This window comes from Crocodylus porosus, unplaced genomic scaffold (assembly GCF_001723895.1).
Source record: "Crocodylus porosus isolate Cpor-Errol unplaced genomic scaffold, CroPor_comp1, whole genome shotgun sequence".
NCBI classification, from domain to species: domain Eukaryota; kingdom Metazoa; phylum Chordata; order Crocodylia; family Crocodylidae; genus Crocodylus; species Crocodylus porosus.
The window spans coordinates 44,311,312-44,326,338 of NW_017728931.1; the positions used below are offsets into that span (position 1 = coordinate 44,311,312).

Here is a 15,027-nt window from a genome sequence, read left to right on the forward strand (position 1 = left end):
TGTTACAGGAGAAGGAGATTTACAAAAAACCAAAAACACCCACACACACTCCCACCTCCAGACAAGGCTTAAGGGTGATATCTTTTATTAAACCAATTCGACAGTTACCCCCCCAAAAAAAGTCTTTTTTGCAAGCTTCTGGGCCCAAATGCTCTTCGTCAGGCAAAGGAGAATTGAAAGATCGTAACATTTCTCCCAGGTAGAAACAAAACCTCGTATTACATGGGGGAGGTAAAGGGCACTATGGTTCTTCTGGGTAGGAAGTTTTATTTGTAAAGGAGCTGATCTTTAACATAGGTACAACAGATATTCCCTGACAAAAGCCCCCCACAAAACAAACTACACACTTGAGAAGAAAAAACCTGGGACATGACCCTATCAACGGCACTGGGGCATGAGAAGTCAAGACACTGAGATTTTCTGACCATGGGGCCCTGCCTGCTCCACAGGGGCTTTGGGATCAGAGTTACTGTTGAGGAGTTCGTAACCCCTTGCGGAGCTATTCCCAAAGACACAGAGTCGCTGTCTGTCTCAAAATTTATTCAGCATGCTGGGCACTCTGAGCGAACTCAGAGGCCCCGAATAAAACTGTTAGAGGCAATTTATAGTCTACAGACAAGATGCGCGTGCAGGTGGGAATTTTCCACAGTGAATATCGGTGTGGGATAACTCTTAATTGTTTCAAAACTGGTTTGTTTTTCTCTGTCTGCGTGTTAACTAATGGGGGGTGGGCTGTATCTCTGCTTCAGACTTTAAGGAGACGAGGCCTGTGTCTTATCAGCCTGTCCTGCTACACTATTATTTATGATATTGTACCAGCCTGTCCTTGGAGGCTGAGCCTGCTACAGGAGTTTAACTGTTAGTAAAATTTCTACATTACCACACAGTAGCAAAGCTGAGAGGGGCCTCAAGACACCCCCATGTGAGGGGGCCAGCCCACAGGCACGAGGAAGGGGCCCAGATGAGCCCCAGGCAGAGGGAGCAGCTCCTGCCCCCGCCTGCCCCTCGAACCAAGGCATTTCAGGAAGGCCAGGGGAGCGCAGCCCTGCCTCAGCCTCCCCTCCAGGGGATGAGGAGCCCCGCAGCAGGGCAGGCCAGGGCAGGGCCCCCCACGCACAGGAGAGAGAGTGGCGGTACTCTCCCCACCCCGCAGCTGTTCACCACGCCACCGACACCCGCACCTCCCTCACAACACTCCCCACCCCGCCTTACCTGTAGGTCTCCCGCGAAGCTGTTCGTAAAGTAGTGCTTCCGCCCCCGGCACCTTGCACTTCCGGGCCAAAGGCTGCGGCACTCTGATTGGCCGGCTGCGGGAGATTTAAATTCAAACCACCGGGGGCTCGCGTGCGTTGGTGCTTGGGGCTAGCTCATTGACTAGACCGGAATGAGGTGGGGCGGGGCGGGGCGGGGCAAGGACGTCCCGCCCCCTCCGCGCAGGTACCGGGAGCCGCTCGCCCGGACCCGCCCGGACCTGAGGACCCGGAAAGCCGCGAGCGCGAGTCTTGCCTGAGCAAAGCGGAGCCCGGGGCAACCTCCTGGCTGCAGGGACCTGGGGCAGTTGCAGTAGCCACGCAGGTGCGGTTGCTCCGGGGCTTGACGGACTCGGTCCACCTGTGCGCCTGGGTCCACCTGTGCGCCTGGATCCGCCTGTGCGCTCGGACCCTGCACCTGGATCCCCGCCTGAGCCCGCGCGGATCCCGCCATGCACCCAGATCTGATCCCCAGTCTCGTGCCTGGACCTGTGTGTTCCCCTGTCTGGCAACTGAGTGACCGTGGGTCAGCACAATGTCGCGTGCGGGTCATGTTATCTGGCCTGCAGAGTGTTTCATTGTTTCATAGTTGTTGGGTTGGAGGAGACCTTACAGATCATCGGGTCTGTGTCCACCCCCCCGTCCCCCCCACAGGAAAGACTGCTGGGGTCGTCTGAGGCAGAGGCACAATGCGTGGATGCATGCAGAGGTGGTGCAGTCAGAGGTGTACAGCCCAGTACACCAGGGGTGTTGTTGAATGCTTGTAGTCGTTCATCTCCGGCCCATGCAGTCATGTCATCCAGTTCCCTGCAGGACCCGACAAGCTCCCTAGGGGACCAGAGGTTTGTCAGCAGGGAAGTGACAGTGCTTCCCTGCCACCATATTTCCAGAGCTATGGGGAGCTCTGCAGGCTACATGACACATCTGTACAAGGTGGAGATTGAGCTGGTCACCCCCTTCTCCAAGAAGGGATTTAGGGAAGGGGGAGGAGTATGATTTGTCCTCAGCTGTTGAATAAGGGTACTCCAGTGAACAGGGAAGTGATCAGTGAGTCCACAAATAACTTAAGAGGTTGAGTTGAGATCGACACGTTCAACAGCAGATGTGGTGAATAGTTCAGAGAGGAAGGAACAGGAAGATCCTGGTGATGTAGGGTCACAGATCTGTCTTGTCTTTCTCATCTATACACCTCTTAGTGAAGTGAGTTTGCTCAAAACGATTGATGCCTTGTCATGCATCACGCTGCTATGGGGGATGACTCAGTGCTGGAGTTTCCCAGGTATTGATGCTACTATGATATTTCTTCTGATTGGCCTTTGAGATGTCCTTGCGTCTCTTCTTTGCCCGCCCCTAGAGGGGTGATCATCAGTGATTTCGGAGCATAGGACATGTTTTGTGAGCTAGTTATTGGCCACCCTATGATGTGTCCTTTCCAACAGAGCTAGTGCTGTGTAAACACAGTTTCAATACTGGTGGTGTTTGCTTGAGCCAGAACACTGGCATTCATTCATCTGTCCTTCCAGCTGGTATGGAGGATTTTCCACAGGCATCGCCGATGGCAGTTCTCCAAAACTTCCAGGTGTTTCTGCTACGTTGTCCAAGTTCCCCGCTTATACAACAGGGTATGGGTGACTGCAGCCTGTAGGTGAGAAGTTCATCATGGTCATTGAAGACACAATTTTGGACACCTCCAAAGGCAGCACTGGCAAGTGTTATCTGGTGTTGAATATCATTGTCTATGTTTACTTTTTGGGAAAGGTGGCTACCTAGATAGGGAAAATGCTCAACAATCTTCAAGGATTGCCTTCTGATTGTAATACGTAGTAGAGCAGCTGATTGGTTTGGGGTGGGTTGGTGAAGTATTGCATTTTTTGTGAAGTTGACAGCGAAGCCAAGTATTTCATATGCTTCACAGAAGCAATCCTAAGTGACCTGGAGCTTTTCATTTGAGTGGGCATGCATGACACAGGCTGGCATGTTGGAAATTCGTAATGAAGGTGTTGGTTATCTTGGATTTGAAATGTAACCAGCTGATGTTAGAGATTTCCCATCCATGTGATACTGGACTCCAGCAGCCTCCAGATGGAAGTCTATCAGCAATGAAATATGATATAGCTATGATGTACATGGAAAAGTGTTGGTGCAATTGCATATCCTTGCTTGACTCTAGTCCTAATAGTGAATCAGTCCATTATTGCACCATTGCTTAGGAGGCTTGTAGTTCTGTTATGAAGAAATCTGATAATGGTAACCAATTTTAGCAGTCATTCAGATCTCATTAGTATTTTACAAAGAACCTCTCTGTTGATTGAATCAAAGGCCTTAGTCAGGTCTAGCAACAGAGATCATATCCGCTGTCCATCAAAGTGATCTGAAACCACACCAGGGCTTGGGTAGAATCTCCTCAGTGAGAAAAGTGAGTTTGCTGACAAGAATGTAGGCAAGGATCTTCCCAGCTATGAACAGGAATGCAATATCACAGTGTTCGCTGCAATAAGTCTTGAATATGGTAATGATTCTTTCAAGTCACTGGGTATCTGTTCAAGTTTCCAGATTTTTACAATAAGGGTTGATGAGAGGGCACGTTTCCACCTTGCTTATAAATTTCAACTGATATTCCATCAGGATCAGATGTTTTGTTGTTTATCTGCTTATTTGCTTTTACTTCTTGATAAGTTGGTGGATCTGCAAGGTAATCGTTAATGGGGCTGTGGAATGGCTTCAGCGGTATTGTCTTTCACATTAGAGACTCAGTTCAGGAGCTCTTGAAATTGCTCCTTCCACCTTGCTTTCATGTTGGAGCTGTCTTTAAAGAGGGTTGCATCCTTGGACCTCAAAAGAATGGCTTCTTATGCACTTGACCCATAGATAGATTTGATTGCGCAGATGAAAGTGTCGTGGCTGTTGGAAAACTTTTGCATCTCTTGCTTTGTTCTCCCACCACTTGTTCTTTTCCCCTCAATTTTTTGTTTGGGTCTCAGCTTTAATGTGGCAATAGGTGTCTTGTTTCAGGTTGATCACCCCCCTCTCCAAAGAAGGGATTCAGAGGGTGGTGGAGTAGGATTAAATAACTGGAAAAACAGTACTGTGAAGACTCATTGTAAAGAAGGAGGTGGTTTATATTGGGTGAAGATGGGATGAGTGCTTTGTAGGAAACTTGAGGGGCACCAGATGAACTATGGGCTCTAAAAAGTTTAGAGGAGATTAGGACGAACCAAAACCCTGAGGTTTGGGATTAAAAGACGCCTTCCACTCTATAGGAAATACCCGTGCAGTCCCCATACTGGGGTATGAACACATGACTTCGCATCATGCATTGCTTAATGTTGCCACGCTCCCTGTCCTATCACCTTCCCTTCCATAAGCTTATTCATTTCAGTCTTAAAGATGCATGTTCCTTCTCTGCACTGCTTTGCTTGGAAGTCCATTCCTGAATTTTACTTCTCCGATAGTTAAAAATCTAACTTACTTTCTGTGACTTCTATTGTAGGAACATGGCTACCTTTCAGCAAAAGATCTTAAATATGGTCAAGGATTTTAGAAGACAATGGCATCTATTTTCAGATTCAGAAAGAACAACTGTGTGTGGAGCAGACTGTATGCTTATGGCTTTACAGCTTTCAATGGCTGAGGTCAATAAACAGGTTAGTACTCTGTCAATGGAAACTGCTGGACATTTAGGAGTGCCTTCATGTGGATTAAGATCATTACTTTATGTGCATATTTGTTGTGTATTGTGCACAGAAGTAAAAAAAAAAAATAAAAATCTTGCACTTAGTTTTCTGACCTTTGTATGCTGAATCGCTCCATTTCAATATTATATTAACGTGTCTGAAGCTTGTATTATTGTTTAACTGTGATTCCAGCCTATGCTCTTTTCCTTCAGGTGTTCCTCATATTCTAGATCAGGGATTGACAAACTACAGCAATCTGAGTGGATCCAGCCTGCCAGGCAATTCCATCTGGTCTGCAAAGTCCTGATATTGGCAGTGATTTGGTGGTGGCAATTTGTTTCTGGGGGGGGGAGGGAAGTGGTGATTGGGTTGGAAGTGCCAGAAATTATACACACACACAAAAAAAAAAATGTCCCTTAGCCTTCAGACCACTGTGAAGTTGTGCTGGGGTGCAGTATCCCAGTAAGTGCTATAGGAGGGAGGTTCTCTTTGCAGAGACCATGTCATTTGAACTTCCTGGATATAGATAGGGGTGGTATATATTAGGGCTGCACAAACCTTCGGTCACTGATTTGATTCGGTGGCCGAATCTCCCAATCCGAATCTAATTGGGAGATCCTTTAATCTCTCCAAATTGATTCTGAGAGATTCGGCGATTCAGACAGAGACGCAGTTTTAAATGTTTTTTCTACATACCTCGAGGTACTGGGTGGCTTGTGAATGTTGCAATGCTGGCGCGGATGGAGTGTCCCACAGGAGTGCAGGGGGCTCCCCAGCGCACTTAGCAGCAGACCCGGAAGTGGACCAAAAACACTCCTGGGTCTGCTGGGGAGGCCCCTCCCCCCCTTCAGCAACTGGTGCCTCCTGGGTCTGCAGGGGGCACCCGGGGGCCCCTCATGGCCAATTGCCAATCTGCTAGCGTGCTCCCCAGCAGACCCAATAGTGGACCCAAAGTATTTCTGGTCTGCTTCTGGGTTCATCACTGAGCACATGGAGGGCTCTCATGCCCCCTCGAGCTCTTGTGAATGCAGTGATGCTGGGGCAGATAGAGCATCCCACAAGCCATGCCTGATACCTTGAGGTATATAGGAAAAAGATTTAAAGTTGCCTCTGTGCTGAATTGCTGATTTTTTGAATTGGTATTGAATCTTCAGATTTGGATTTGGCCAAATCAAATTGGGGATAGTGATCCCCAATTAACTAATTGAATTGCTGTCCCTGATTTGGGCCAAATCCAAATTGAACAGGGCCCATTTCTCACACCCCTAGTATATGCCTCTATGGATGAGCGCTTTTTTTTTCAGTGTCTGCATACACTATTTTCTCTGCAGCACTCAACATATTTTCTTCGTCGACTTGAAAATGATTAGGAAACTGTGAGGTAAACCTTACAGCTCTCGGCTCTCCATCCATCATACTATGAGGCTTATTATAGAAGGTACAATGTGGCCGTATTACTTTACTGACCAGTGTTAGAGGTAAAACGTAGAGATATTAAAACTGGAAGTTTCTCCTTCGTTGCTTCATTCTGGTTTCATCCAACCCAACCATACGTGGTGAGGATGCGCAGTGCCAACACAAGTGCTGAGGTGCGCATATACTCTTAAAATCATAGGGATTCAAAGGGATTTGCCCTCTGTGAGGTACTCAGCCAAGTTATAACACATTCCTTTCCATCTCTAAACAACTTTCACAATATCAGTAGCAGTTATTTGCTAGCTACCTAGCCCTAGGAAGAACTGTAAAAAATCTTGCTGCTTCCCAAATTTAGTGTTAACTTCATTTTAGAATGAGCAAAACAGGGCTTTGGAACTCCTGAAAGAGCATACTTGGCACAACGTACTATCAAAAAATACAACTGAAGTACTTTTAAAATGTGTAAAACTTCTTTTTCTTGTTTTATGCCTGTGAAATACAATCTTTCTGATGTCTATGGGAGAATGAAAGCACTGAACTGCTTGAACTTCCTTCATATATTAGCCAGTTGGCAGGTGCTCCTAGCAAAACATTTTCTGATTTTTTTTTTTTTTTTTTTACCACAGACTCTCTTTCATTCAGTTGTATGAATAATAGGATTGTGTTGTCATGATAGGGACTTGATCATAAAAATTGATCCATGGAGTTCATTTTTATTTAAATTGAATGTGTTTTACAACATATTAAACTGCAATCCTTGATCTTTTAACACAAGATTTTAATTTTAGTTACTGTATATAAATGTTTTATTTTTAACTAGTGACTTCTGAAAGAATTCTTTCAAACCAAATTGAGAGAATATTTTTCTGAACTCTGTTGGTGTTTAAGTGCAGTATGAGTTGCATTGACTAGATTTTTATTGTTGTTGAAAGGAAAAAATATAGAAAATTAGAATAAGAGCACTTCAGAAAATGTAACTCTTCCCTTTCCTAGAAATTATTTTTTTTTAAGATCGGCTTTGTAAACACATGGTCACAGTAGTGCAGAGCTGTTCTTGTGAGAGTCTGAATGATGTGCTGGGGTGTGCACTTAGGTTTTCTCCAAGCTACTTTCAGCCTTTGCTGCCTACTTGCATGTATTGGGAGCATCTCAGCTGGGGAAGGTGGGTGCTTATTTTATCTTTGGCAGACAGAGGGTGGGGAGAAGGACGTGTCTCCATAGCCTGTAAATACATTTGGACATTTCTAACTCAGCATTTGAATACCAGTCATTTTATTGAAGTTTATGAGGCCAATCTTGTTAGCAGAATTATGCTTACGCACAAGGTAAAATACTGGAAACTAAGAGTGTATAGTCTCAAATTCTTCAATTGTACAGTCAACTTTTTTTTTTTTTTTTGGTATAATGTAACTGAGTTAGGGTTAAGGTACTTTAGAATAGAGGAGGATCTTAAAAAATTAATAGCTAGTTTTGCGTTCATTTTTTTTAATGTCTTTACTACCCATGAAACATAATGCTATTTTGTTTTTCCTCTTTATAATAGCACTGTGGAGACTTCACAGTATTGCTAAGTGATGTGTTGGAAACGTGGAAATACTTTCTACATGACAAATTGGGATTATTGTGTGAAAACATGGAAGCACCTGTACATTATGCTGACATTAGAAAAGCTTATGTTACATTCTTAAAGAGCAGCAATTTGTTGGATCTAATAGAGCTATGTCAGAAGTGTCATATGCTAATACCTGAAAGTGAAGAGATATCCTCAGTAAGTGTCTCATTTTTAATTTCTGGAATGGTTTAAATACAGCTAGCTCCAGTAGTTTCAAAAGCCCTGAACTGTCTATACATGCTGCTTTGTTTTTCTGTGAGGAAGAAAATTTTAGCTTTGTCACTTATGTCTTTAAAGAGATATTTAAATGATTGTCTATTTCTTCCTTTCCTCCTGTTTCATGGGCTTCTGACACTAGAGCGGGTGGACAAGAATCCTCCTAACTGAACATTTAACATTACCAGGTCTCTAGATTCAGAAACATTGTATTAGTAGAAAAATACTTGGGGCCAGATTCTGTTTGGCCTATTAGGCCCCTGCTATATGTTGAACTTAAGACGTGATCAACCTGTTAATCATGTCTTTAATTTGTGACCACTCACATGTTCAATCAATAAATGGAATGATAAAGTGAGGAATAAGCTACAGATTGATTTCACCAAAAATATGTAATAACTTTGTGGCTTGTCTCTATAATGCAGTTAATTGAACATGTGTGCAGCTGCTCCTCTGTGGCTGGGGGCCTGCAGCTGATGGGGCTCGCAGCAGCAGGGACACTCCATGCGGTCTTGCAGCTGGTGACCCTGTCAGCTGACAGAGCCCACAGCTGTGGGGGTGCCACATGAGCTCCCATACCTGTAAGCCCCCCAACTGTGGGAGGGCATGGGGTTCCCCCATGGCTCTGAGCCTTGTCAGATGCAGGATCCCAGCTGTGAAAATGTGCGGTGCGCTGCTGTGGTTGTGACCCCAGTCTGAAGTGGGCTTATAGCTGTGGGAGTGCGCGGGGCTTCTCAGCTGCAGGAGTTGAATCCACAATCGCACCTCCTGCCATGCATGTGTGGCAGGGTAATTCCTGTATTTTCAGGCTTATACCTCAATTCTCTGCTTGTATGATGCCTATTTGGAAGTCTCCTGTTTTCAAAGGCAGAGCAGCCCATACAATCTGTTTTGTCTTTTTTTAAGGATTGGAAGAGGCTGTGGTTACTGTAATTGCAGTAACTATATAGTTGTTTTGCTTGATATATTTTACTGAAGGTTCAGTTGCTGGAATTCATATCTGGAATACCAGACTGGGCAGAAGAAAATAGTACTGTTCTTTGTACACCCTCTTCACCAGTCACCAGACAGAGCCAGGATAGTATGAAGGTAAACATTTATTCTCATCTTTACTGCAACTTAAAGTATGCAAGATATATGCAAAATTGGCTTAATAGGGGAAACGTAGTTTGCTCTTCATCACTTACTACTAGTCAAAATTGCCCTTGAATTATGTATTCCTCTCCCCATAACTTCTGAACTGAGGGCCAGAGAGGACTTCTGCAAACCTAAAGAGCAGTCAAGAGTCTTCTGAATATTGGTCCTCTGTATATATTGGTTGTCAGGCTAGGCCCCCCTTCAGATATGAAAAGGTCCGTCTTCCCTTGCTTATGCATGGTCTTAGGTACTCTTCAAGCAGCAGGAGTTAGGCAATAGCTCCTGCCCTTTTATTTCTGAGTGTCCTCAGAAACATTCACCTCTGATGTTGCCTTGACTAGTTGGCTGGTAAATTGCTTAGTGATGTACTGTGAGGTAATAGCTCTGTTAAGCTTCACATGCTAGATTTTATTTCCTTCCACTCCCTTACACCCTGGAAAAACTCTCACCAGCTACTCCCAGCAAAATATTTCTCAGTCTTCCTTAGTTTTCTTTAAAACTTTTATTTAATTCTTCCTCTCGCCATCTATTCTTTTGTTTTTAATGTCTTCTTCCTAGACCTCTATGCCAGGACCCCATCAAATAAGGAAAAACTCAGTTATTTTAAAAGTTATGAATATCTGACTTTCTTATTTAACCCCTTTTATTCTTTTGTGTTTTATTTTTCCTTTTGTCTTTGTTTAAATTTGAAAATTCTTCCGGTGAGGGATAAGCTTTTTTTTTTTTTTTTTTTTTTTCTCCCAGGGCCCTCGTTCTCTTGGAGTATTCAGTAACATAAAGTTCTTTGAAATCACAGTTATCATCAAAGTCTTGCATGTCATTCAGTCATTCCTCTTTCAGGAAGCTATGCAGGAACCATGATCATTAGGGGCTTGATTCAAATTCAGTAGAAGGCAAAAAGACAATCAGGCCTTAACTGATTAGTGAAGGCTTGGAACACTTGAAGATAATGGCAGAAATACCACTGAACTTAGCAGAAACATAATTTCACCCTGTGTTATAAAAGGAGGATCTAACAGGGTGGTGCCTATGGAGGAGACCCAAGATAAATTAGAGCCCAACAGTGCAATTGGGGGTGGGGGGGAGTGTGAAATAAATCTCAAATGTCAAGCTGTAATTGAGTAAATATCCCCAAAAATATTGTATGTTCATCATGTTTGCTTTCATCCATATTTCCCTAGTTGTCTTATTTTTAGAAGTCAGTATCTTGGAATTTGGTGTATATGATGTTCTAACTCTTTTAGACCTGTTACTTTGGCAGATATCTAATTAATATCTTTTTAAGTGAAAACTTATCAAGCTTTCTTGCTCTTCTCCTTGCTGCCGTCTCATTCAGGTGCTACTGATGGTGAAGAAGTTTTTTTGTGCATATTTAAGCCTGTTGGTGAATTCTAAGAATGATCTGGCATTGGCTCATGTTCTAAATGTTCCTGAAAGAGGGCTTGGAAGAGAAGCTTTCACTGACCTGAAGCATGCTGCGCAAGAAAGACAAATGTCCATTTTTCTGGTATGTATATCAAATCCAGTAGTAATTTTTTCAATATTTTGTCTTTGTTATACCTTCAAAGTAATGAAACAGTATGATAAAAATCTGTATGGTTCCCTTCAAGGCTGTTTCAGGGTATAAAGCAAGGTTGAGCTAATGCCTACAGTCAGCACAACCCCCGCTACAAAAGTCTAGAGTTTAAGTCAGAATAAGATGCGTAGGATTTGTGAAATGATATGGGTGTATACTTGTACAGGAGGCTTAAAAGTGGACAAGTAAATTTGTGTGCATATATAACTTTATTTTTATAGTTGTGAGAAGCATATTACAAAAATGGGACTCCAGCTATGCAATGCCTAGAAACCTCATTGACTTTGGCAAACAAACCATGAGCCTGTCACCAAATTGTTGTCACTTCTTTTGAAGGCACACCTGGTCTCCTGTGCACTAGGCTGTCCTTGGCAAGTTTTGGAGACTGAAGGATGTGCAAGAAAGCCTTCTCTCCAGGCTTCTGGAATCCCTGCATGCCTCTTTGGCCTCCCTGAGGCTCCAGTCTGTTCCGGAGATTTGTAAAACATTTACATGCTGCAGTTGGCTTTATAACGCTGCTCTTTGCATGGTAGCCAAAGCAGATGTTCAAATTTGAAAGATCAGTATTACAATACTTATTCAATAGAACTGTTTTGACTTCTTGATCTGCTGTATAGGGAGATACTGCTTACCAGTTACTTACAATGGGGTCCACACTGGCACATACTTAAACAAATTAGTGCTTGCTCCACAGCAGCTGCAGTTCTTCAAGATGTTGTCAGTGTGGATCCATTGATAATGTTGGAGTTGTTAGCTCTCATGGGCTTAGGTGCAGGTTACTGAGGAAGTGATGCAGAAGATCCACCCTTTATGGTTGCGTAGGGGGCATAAGAAGGTACAGGGCACATGCATGGCTCCAAAAAACACTGCTTATTAAAGGAATCCAGTCTCACTTGCATGGGGCATGTGCTCATGTGCAGCATGCTCCACACTGAAGAACCACAATCACTTTAATAATTCTGTGCCGCTTCAAGGCACGCAAGAGCCACATTGGTACCAATAACTTGCCCTCCACCCCCACTTCTGAAGTCTCCAATTACCATTGGCTTCTAATTATTGTGGAATTTAGGGAGGGTCAGCATTGCTCTGCCCCCTATGCCCTCTTAAAGAAGCAATGAGGAGCATAAGGCACATACAGAGCCCTTACTGCTCTCATTTAGCCCAGAGGGATCTATGCTGACAACAACATTTCAAGGAAACACAGTTACTACAGGGTAATTCCTTTATGCTGAGGCAGCTGAACTCTCATGATTTTTTTTTTTTTTATGGTTGAATAAGCATGGAAAAAATTGTGAAACCACAGTTCTAGGATTAATTATTTTAGCTACTAATGTTGTGTTAATGTTGTATAAAAATGGTATGTGTTTGGACTGGATTTGTTGCACTCTCTGTAAAGGTTGCCAAAAGGGAAACTTCTCTTCTGTGTTCAGAAGCCTTCTCTTGGCATCTTTGCCTTGGAGAGGTTTCATGAAGCCAAAATATTTTCCATTGAGGAGACAAGGCCCTGTGAACCACACACAATCCACAGCAGAGACATGAAAATTGCCAGGTCTTTCATTTTTTGCTAAAGTAATTCCCATTTTACTTTTTGAAGTCATGGGGCAAAACAAATAAGCTTTTATAATATGCAGTTTAAGACTATGCATCATAGTGAATGTTGTGCCCTACAGATGGAGTGTTATATCTCTAGAAAGGTAGTACACAAATAATAGTTCTGAAAACTTCTATAAATTTGTGTTTGTTGTTGGGAAGACTATTGTTTTTAGAGCCTCTTCAGCTACTTTATAAATATATGAAAACTAAGAAGTGAGTGTTGGAAGTTAGGTACCTAAATCCTTTCTTAGATACTTAAACCTACCTGGTTTTTGTAGTTTTTTTTGTACATGTGCAGGCCTTATTCCACTTCCATATTACATTGCAGGGAATGCGTTGGCACTTAATGCCTCTGAAAAATAGTCCACTGGTGGAACTGACTTTTTAGATGCACATTTTAGATGTCATAAGACACTTTCTGAACTTATGTAAGAGGTCTCATTTGAGGTTCAGCTCACATGCAAAATGTTACGTAAGTGGATACATCTGGAATTATCACATTTTATAAGTATCCTCAAAATTTACCTCAATTTGACAGAGAGGCTAATATGCTGAATTACTAGGTGCTAATTTAATAATTTGCTTGCGGAACTTGTGACCAGGTTTAAGATGTGGTCTTGTAAATGTGTGCTTTCAGGGACAATATTTACCACTGAGTTATTCAATTGACTTTGCTAGAACTGTTTATAATATGAGCCATCATTCTTCTTTGCAGAATTGTCCATATGCAGATGCTTACTGCAGGTGAATATAACCTCAAACACTTGGTTAGAGACTTTGCTTTAGCAGTTGCCATAGGACATGCATCTTTCTGGCCTGTGCTAAAGGGATAAAGGGCAGTGTTCCTGTTTGTTAGTCACTCTGAATGGTCTTGCCAACAGATATATACTTTTTAATTTGTGTTTACAGCCTGTAGACTTGTTCAAAACCTTCCTTCTAAAAGCTTTTTTCCTACTGTTATTGCTATAATTGTGTGTTGTTTTGCAAAGAAAAAATAGCATACACATTTTAATTTTGATTTGTATTTATTATACAAATATTACACCAAAAACAAGTGGTGAAAATGCAAAAGTATGTGGCCCTCCCAGGGGCTCAACATGAAATACTTGTCAGCAATAGAAAATACAATGGGAGATTTGAAACCCTCTCCCCCATTCCTCACCTGGGGTTGCTCATGTAGGACTAGCTGTCCATTTTCCACTTTGCGAAAGGCCTCCTTGATGGCCCAGTACAACGCAAACTGGTCCATGTTTTTGTTACAAGGTCAAGTGTCCAAATTCAAATGTGACATGTCTGAACCAAAAAGTGAAACAGTTGAAGGGCATCATCAGAATCAGTCCATGCAAACTGGTTTCTGTAGCTTGTCAGAACTGCCATTTTGCCCTGGCTGAGTAGGAAATTGGCCAAGCAGATCATGCCCTCCTTGGCCACTCAGTATGGGATAGAGAAGATGTATACTGTCTTAGTGAATTCCAAAATCCAGCATGCCAAAGAGGGTACTAAGGGCAGGAAAGAGCAGCTGCAGCAGGACAGCAGAGGGCTGGGCCCACCACTCATTACTGTTCATAAAAGGAGAAATATAGGAGTTGACAGAGAGGGTCTGGCTAGTGAGCTGCCATAGGGGAGGGCTTTTTGTGTGTGGAGATGGTCTTCGAGGGTGGCAAGCGCATCCACGGTGAACGCAGCTTTCACTTCAGCCAAGAGACACAAAGCAAAATGGACAGAGTGCAAACCAGGCTGTGGCTGAGAGCCTGGCAGACCTGAGCTGAGTTCAAAAGGGTCAGCTTGATAGTGTGTGACTGGATCAAGGAAACAATGAGGCTTCTGGAAGTGAGTCTCAGTGTCACCTGCTGCAAGACCAAGTTATGGACCAGGGGCTCTTGCAGCAACTCGGGAAATCGCACATGCTTTCTGTGGGGTGTCAGCTGGAGGCAGGCACATCAGGCCCAGGGGAGACTGCAGTAGAAGGGTGGCAGGCTGTCTCAGTCAAAGCAAATCAACAAGAGAGTTCCTGATCAAGGTTGAAGCAGGAAAGCAAAGGTCAGCAGTGGCTAAGGGAGTTGTTCCCCAGCAAAGAGCATTCTCTGAAGAACTTGCAGGCAGAAGGCAGCCATCCTTCTTACCAGGCTGAGAGAGAGAGAGAAAGAGACCTTATTTATTATCAGTCTTCTTTCAATTGGGGTTTGGCATCCTTTTTTCCCCCCAATCCTTCCTTTTATTTTATTTCACAACATGATTTTATTATTTTAATGAGCTTTATTTTTCCTATGGCTACCTCCTAAATTCTCTTTATTTCCTTTATATGTAGAGATCAGGAGTTTGTGGTGGTGTTATGATGTTTTGTTGCTCTTTTCAGAAGGCTTTGTTTAAACCTTGTTAAATATGAAGAATCATAACCGTGTCTGACCTGTAATGCTGCTGTAACCGTATTTGATGGATACATCAGATTTTTGGTGTCTTGCAGAAGTGTTATATTCCTTGAAATTGTTTCATATAAAGGTCTGTTATATTTCAGGACTGAAAGCGGCATGAAATCCAACTTCAGATGCATCT

General features: G+C 43.2%; 1 protein-coding gene across 3 annotated transcripts in view; it reads left to right on the plus strand.

Moving 5' to 3' along the window:
• Positions 1–1,537: 1,537 nt before the first annotated feature.
• Positions 1,538–15,027, plus strand: part of PARPBP (PARP1 binding protein) — a 59,159-nt gene continuing 45,669 nt past the window's right edge. Inside the window, exons 1-5 of one of the 3 annotated variants that reach the window (XM_019544747.1) lie at positions 1,538–1,575; positions 4,741–4,894; positions 7,884–8,108; positions 9,147–9,257; positions 10,642–10,812. In XM_019544747.1, the coding sequence (XP_019400292.1) occupies positions 4,745–4,894; positions 7,884–8,108; positions 9,147–9,257; positions 10,642–10,812 (657 nt within the window). In that variant the 5' untranslated portion in view covers positions 1,538–1,575; positions 4,741–4,744. Of the gene's footprint in view, positions 1,576–2,057; positions 2,873–3,336; positions 4,895–7,883; positions 8,109–9,146; positions 9,258–10,641; positions 10,813–15,027 lie in introns of those variants that run through there. The other 2 variants (XM_019544748.1, XM_019544746.1) reach the window with 2 other exon arrangements.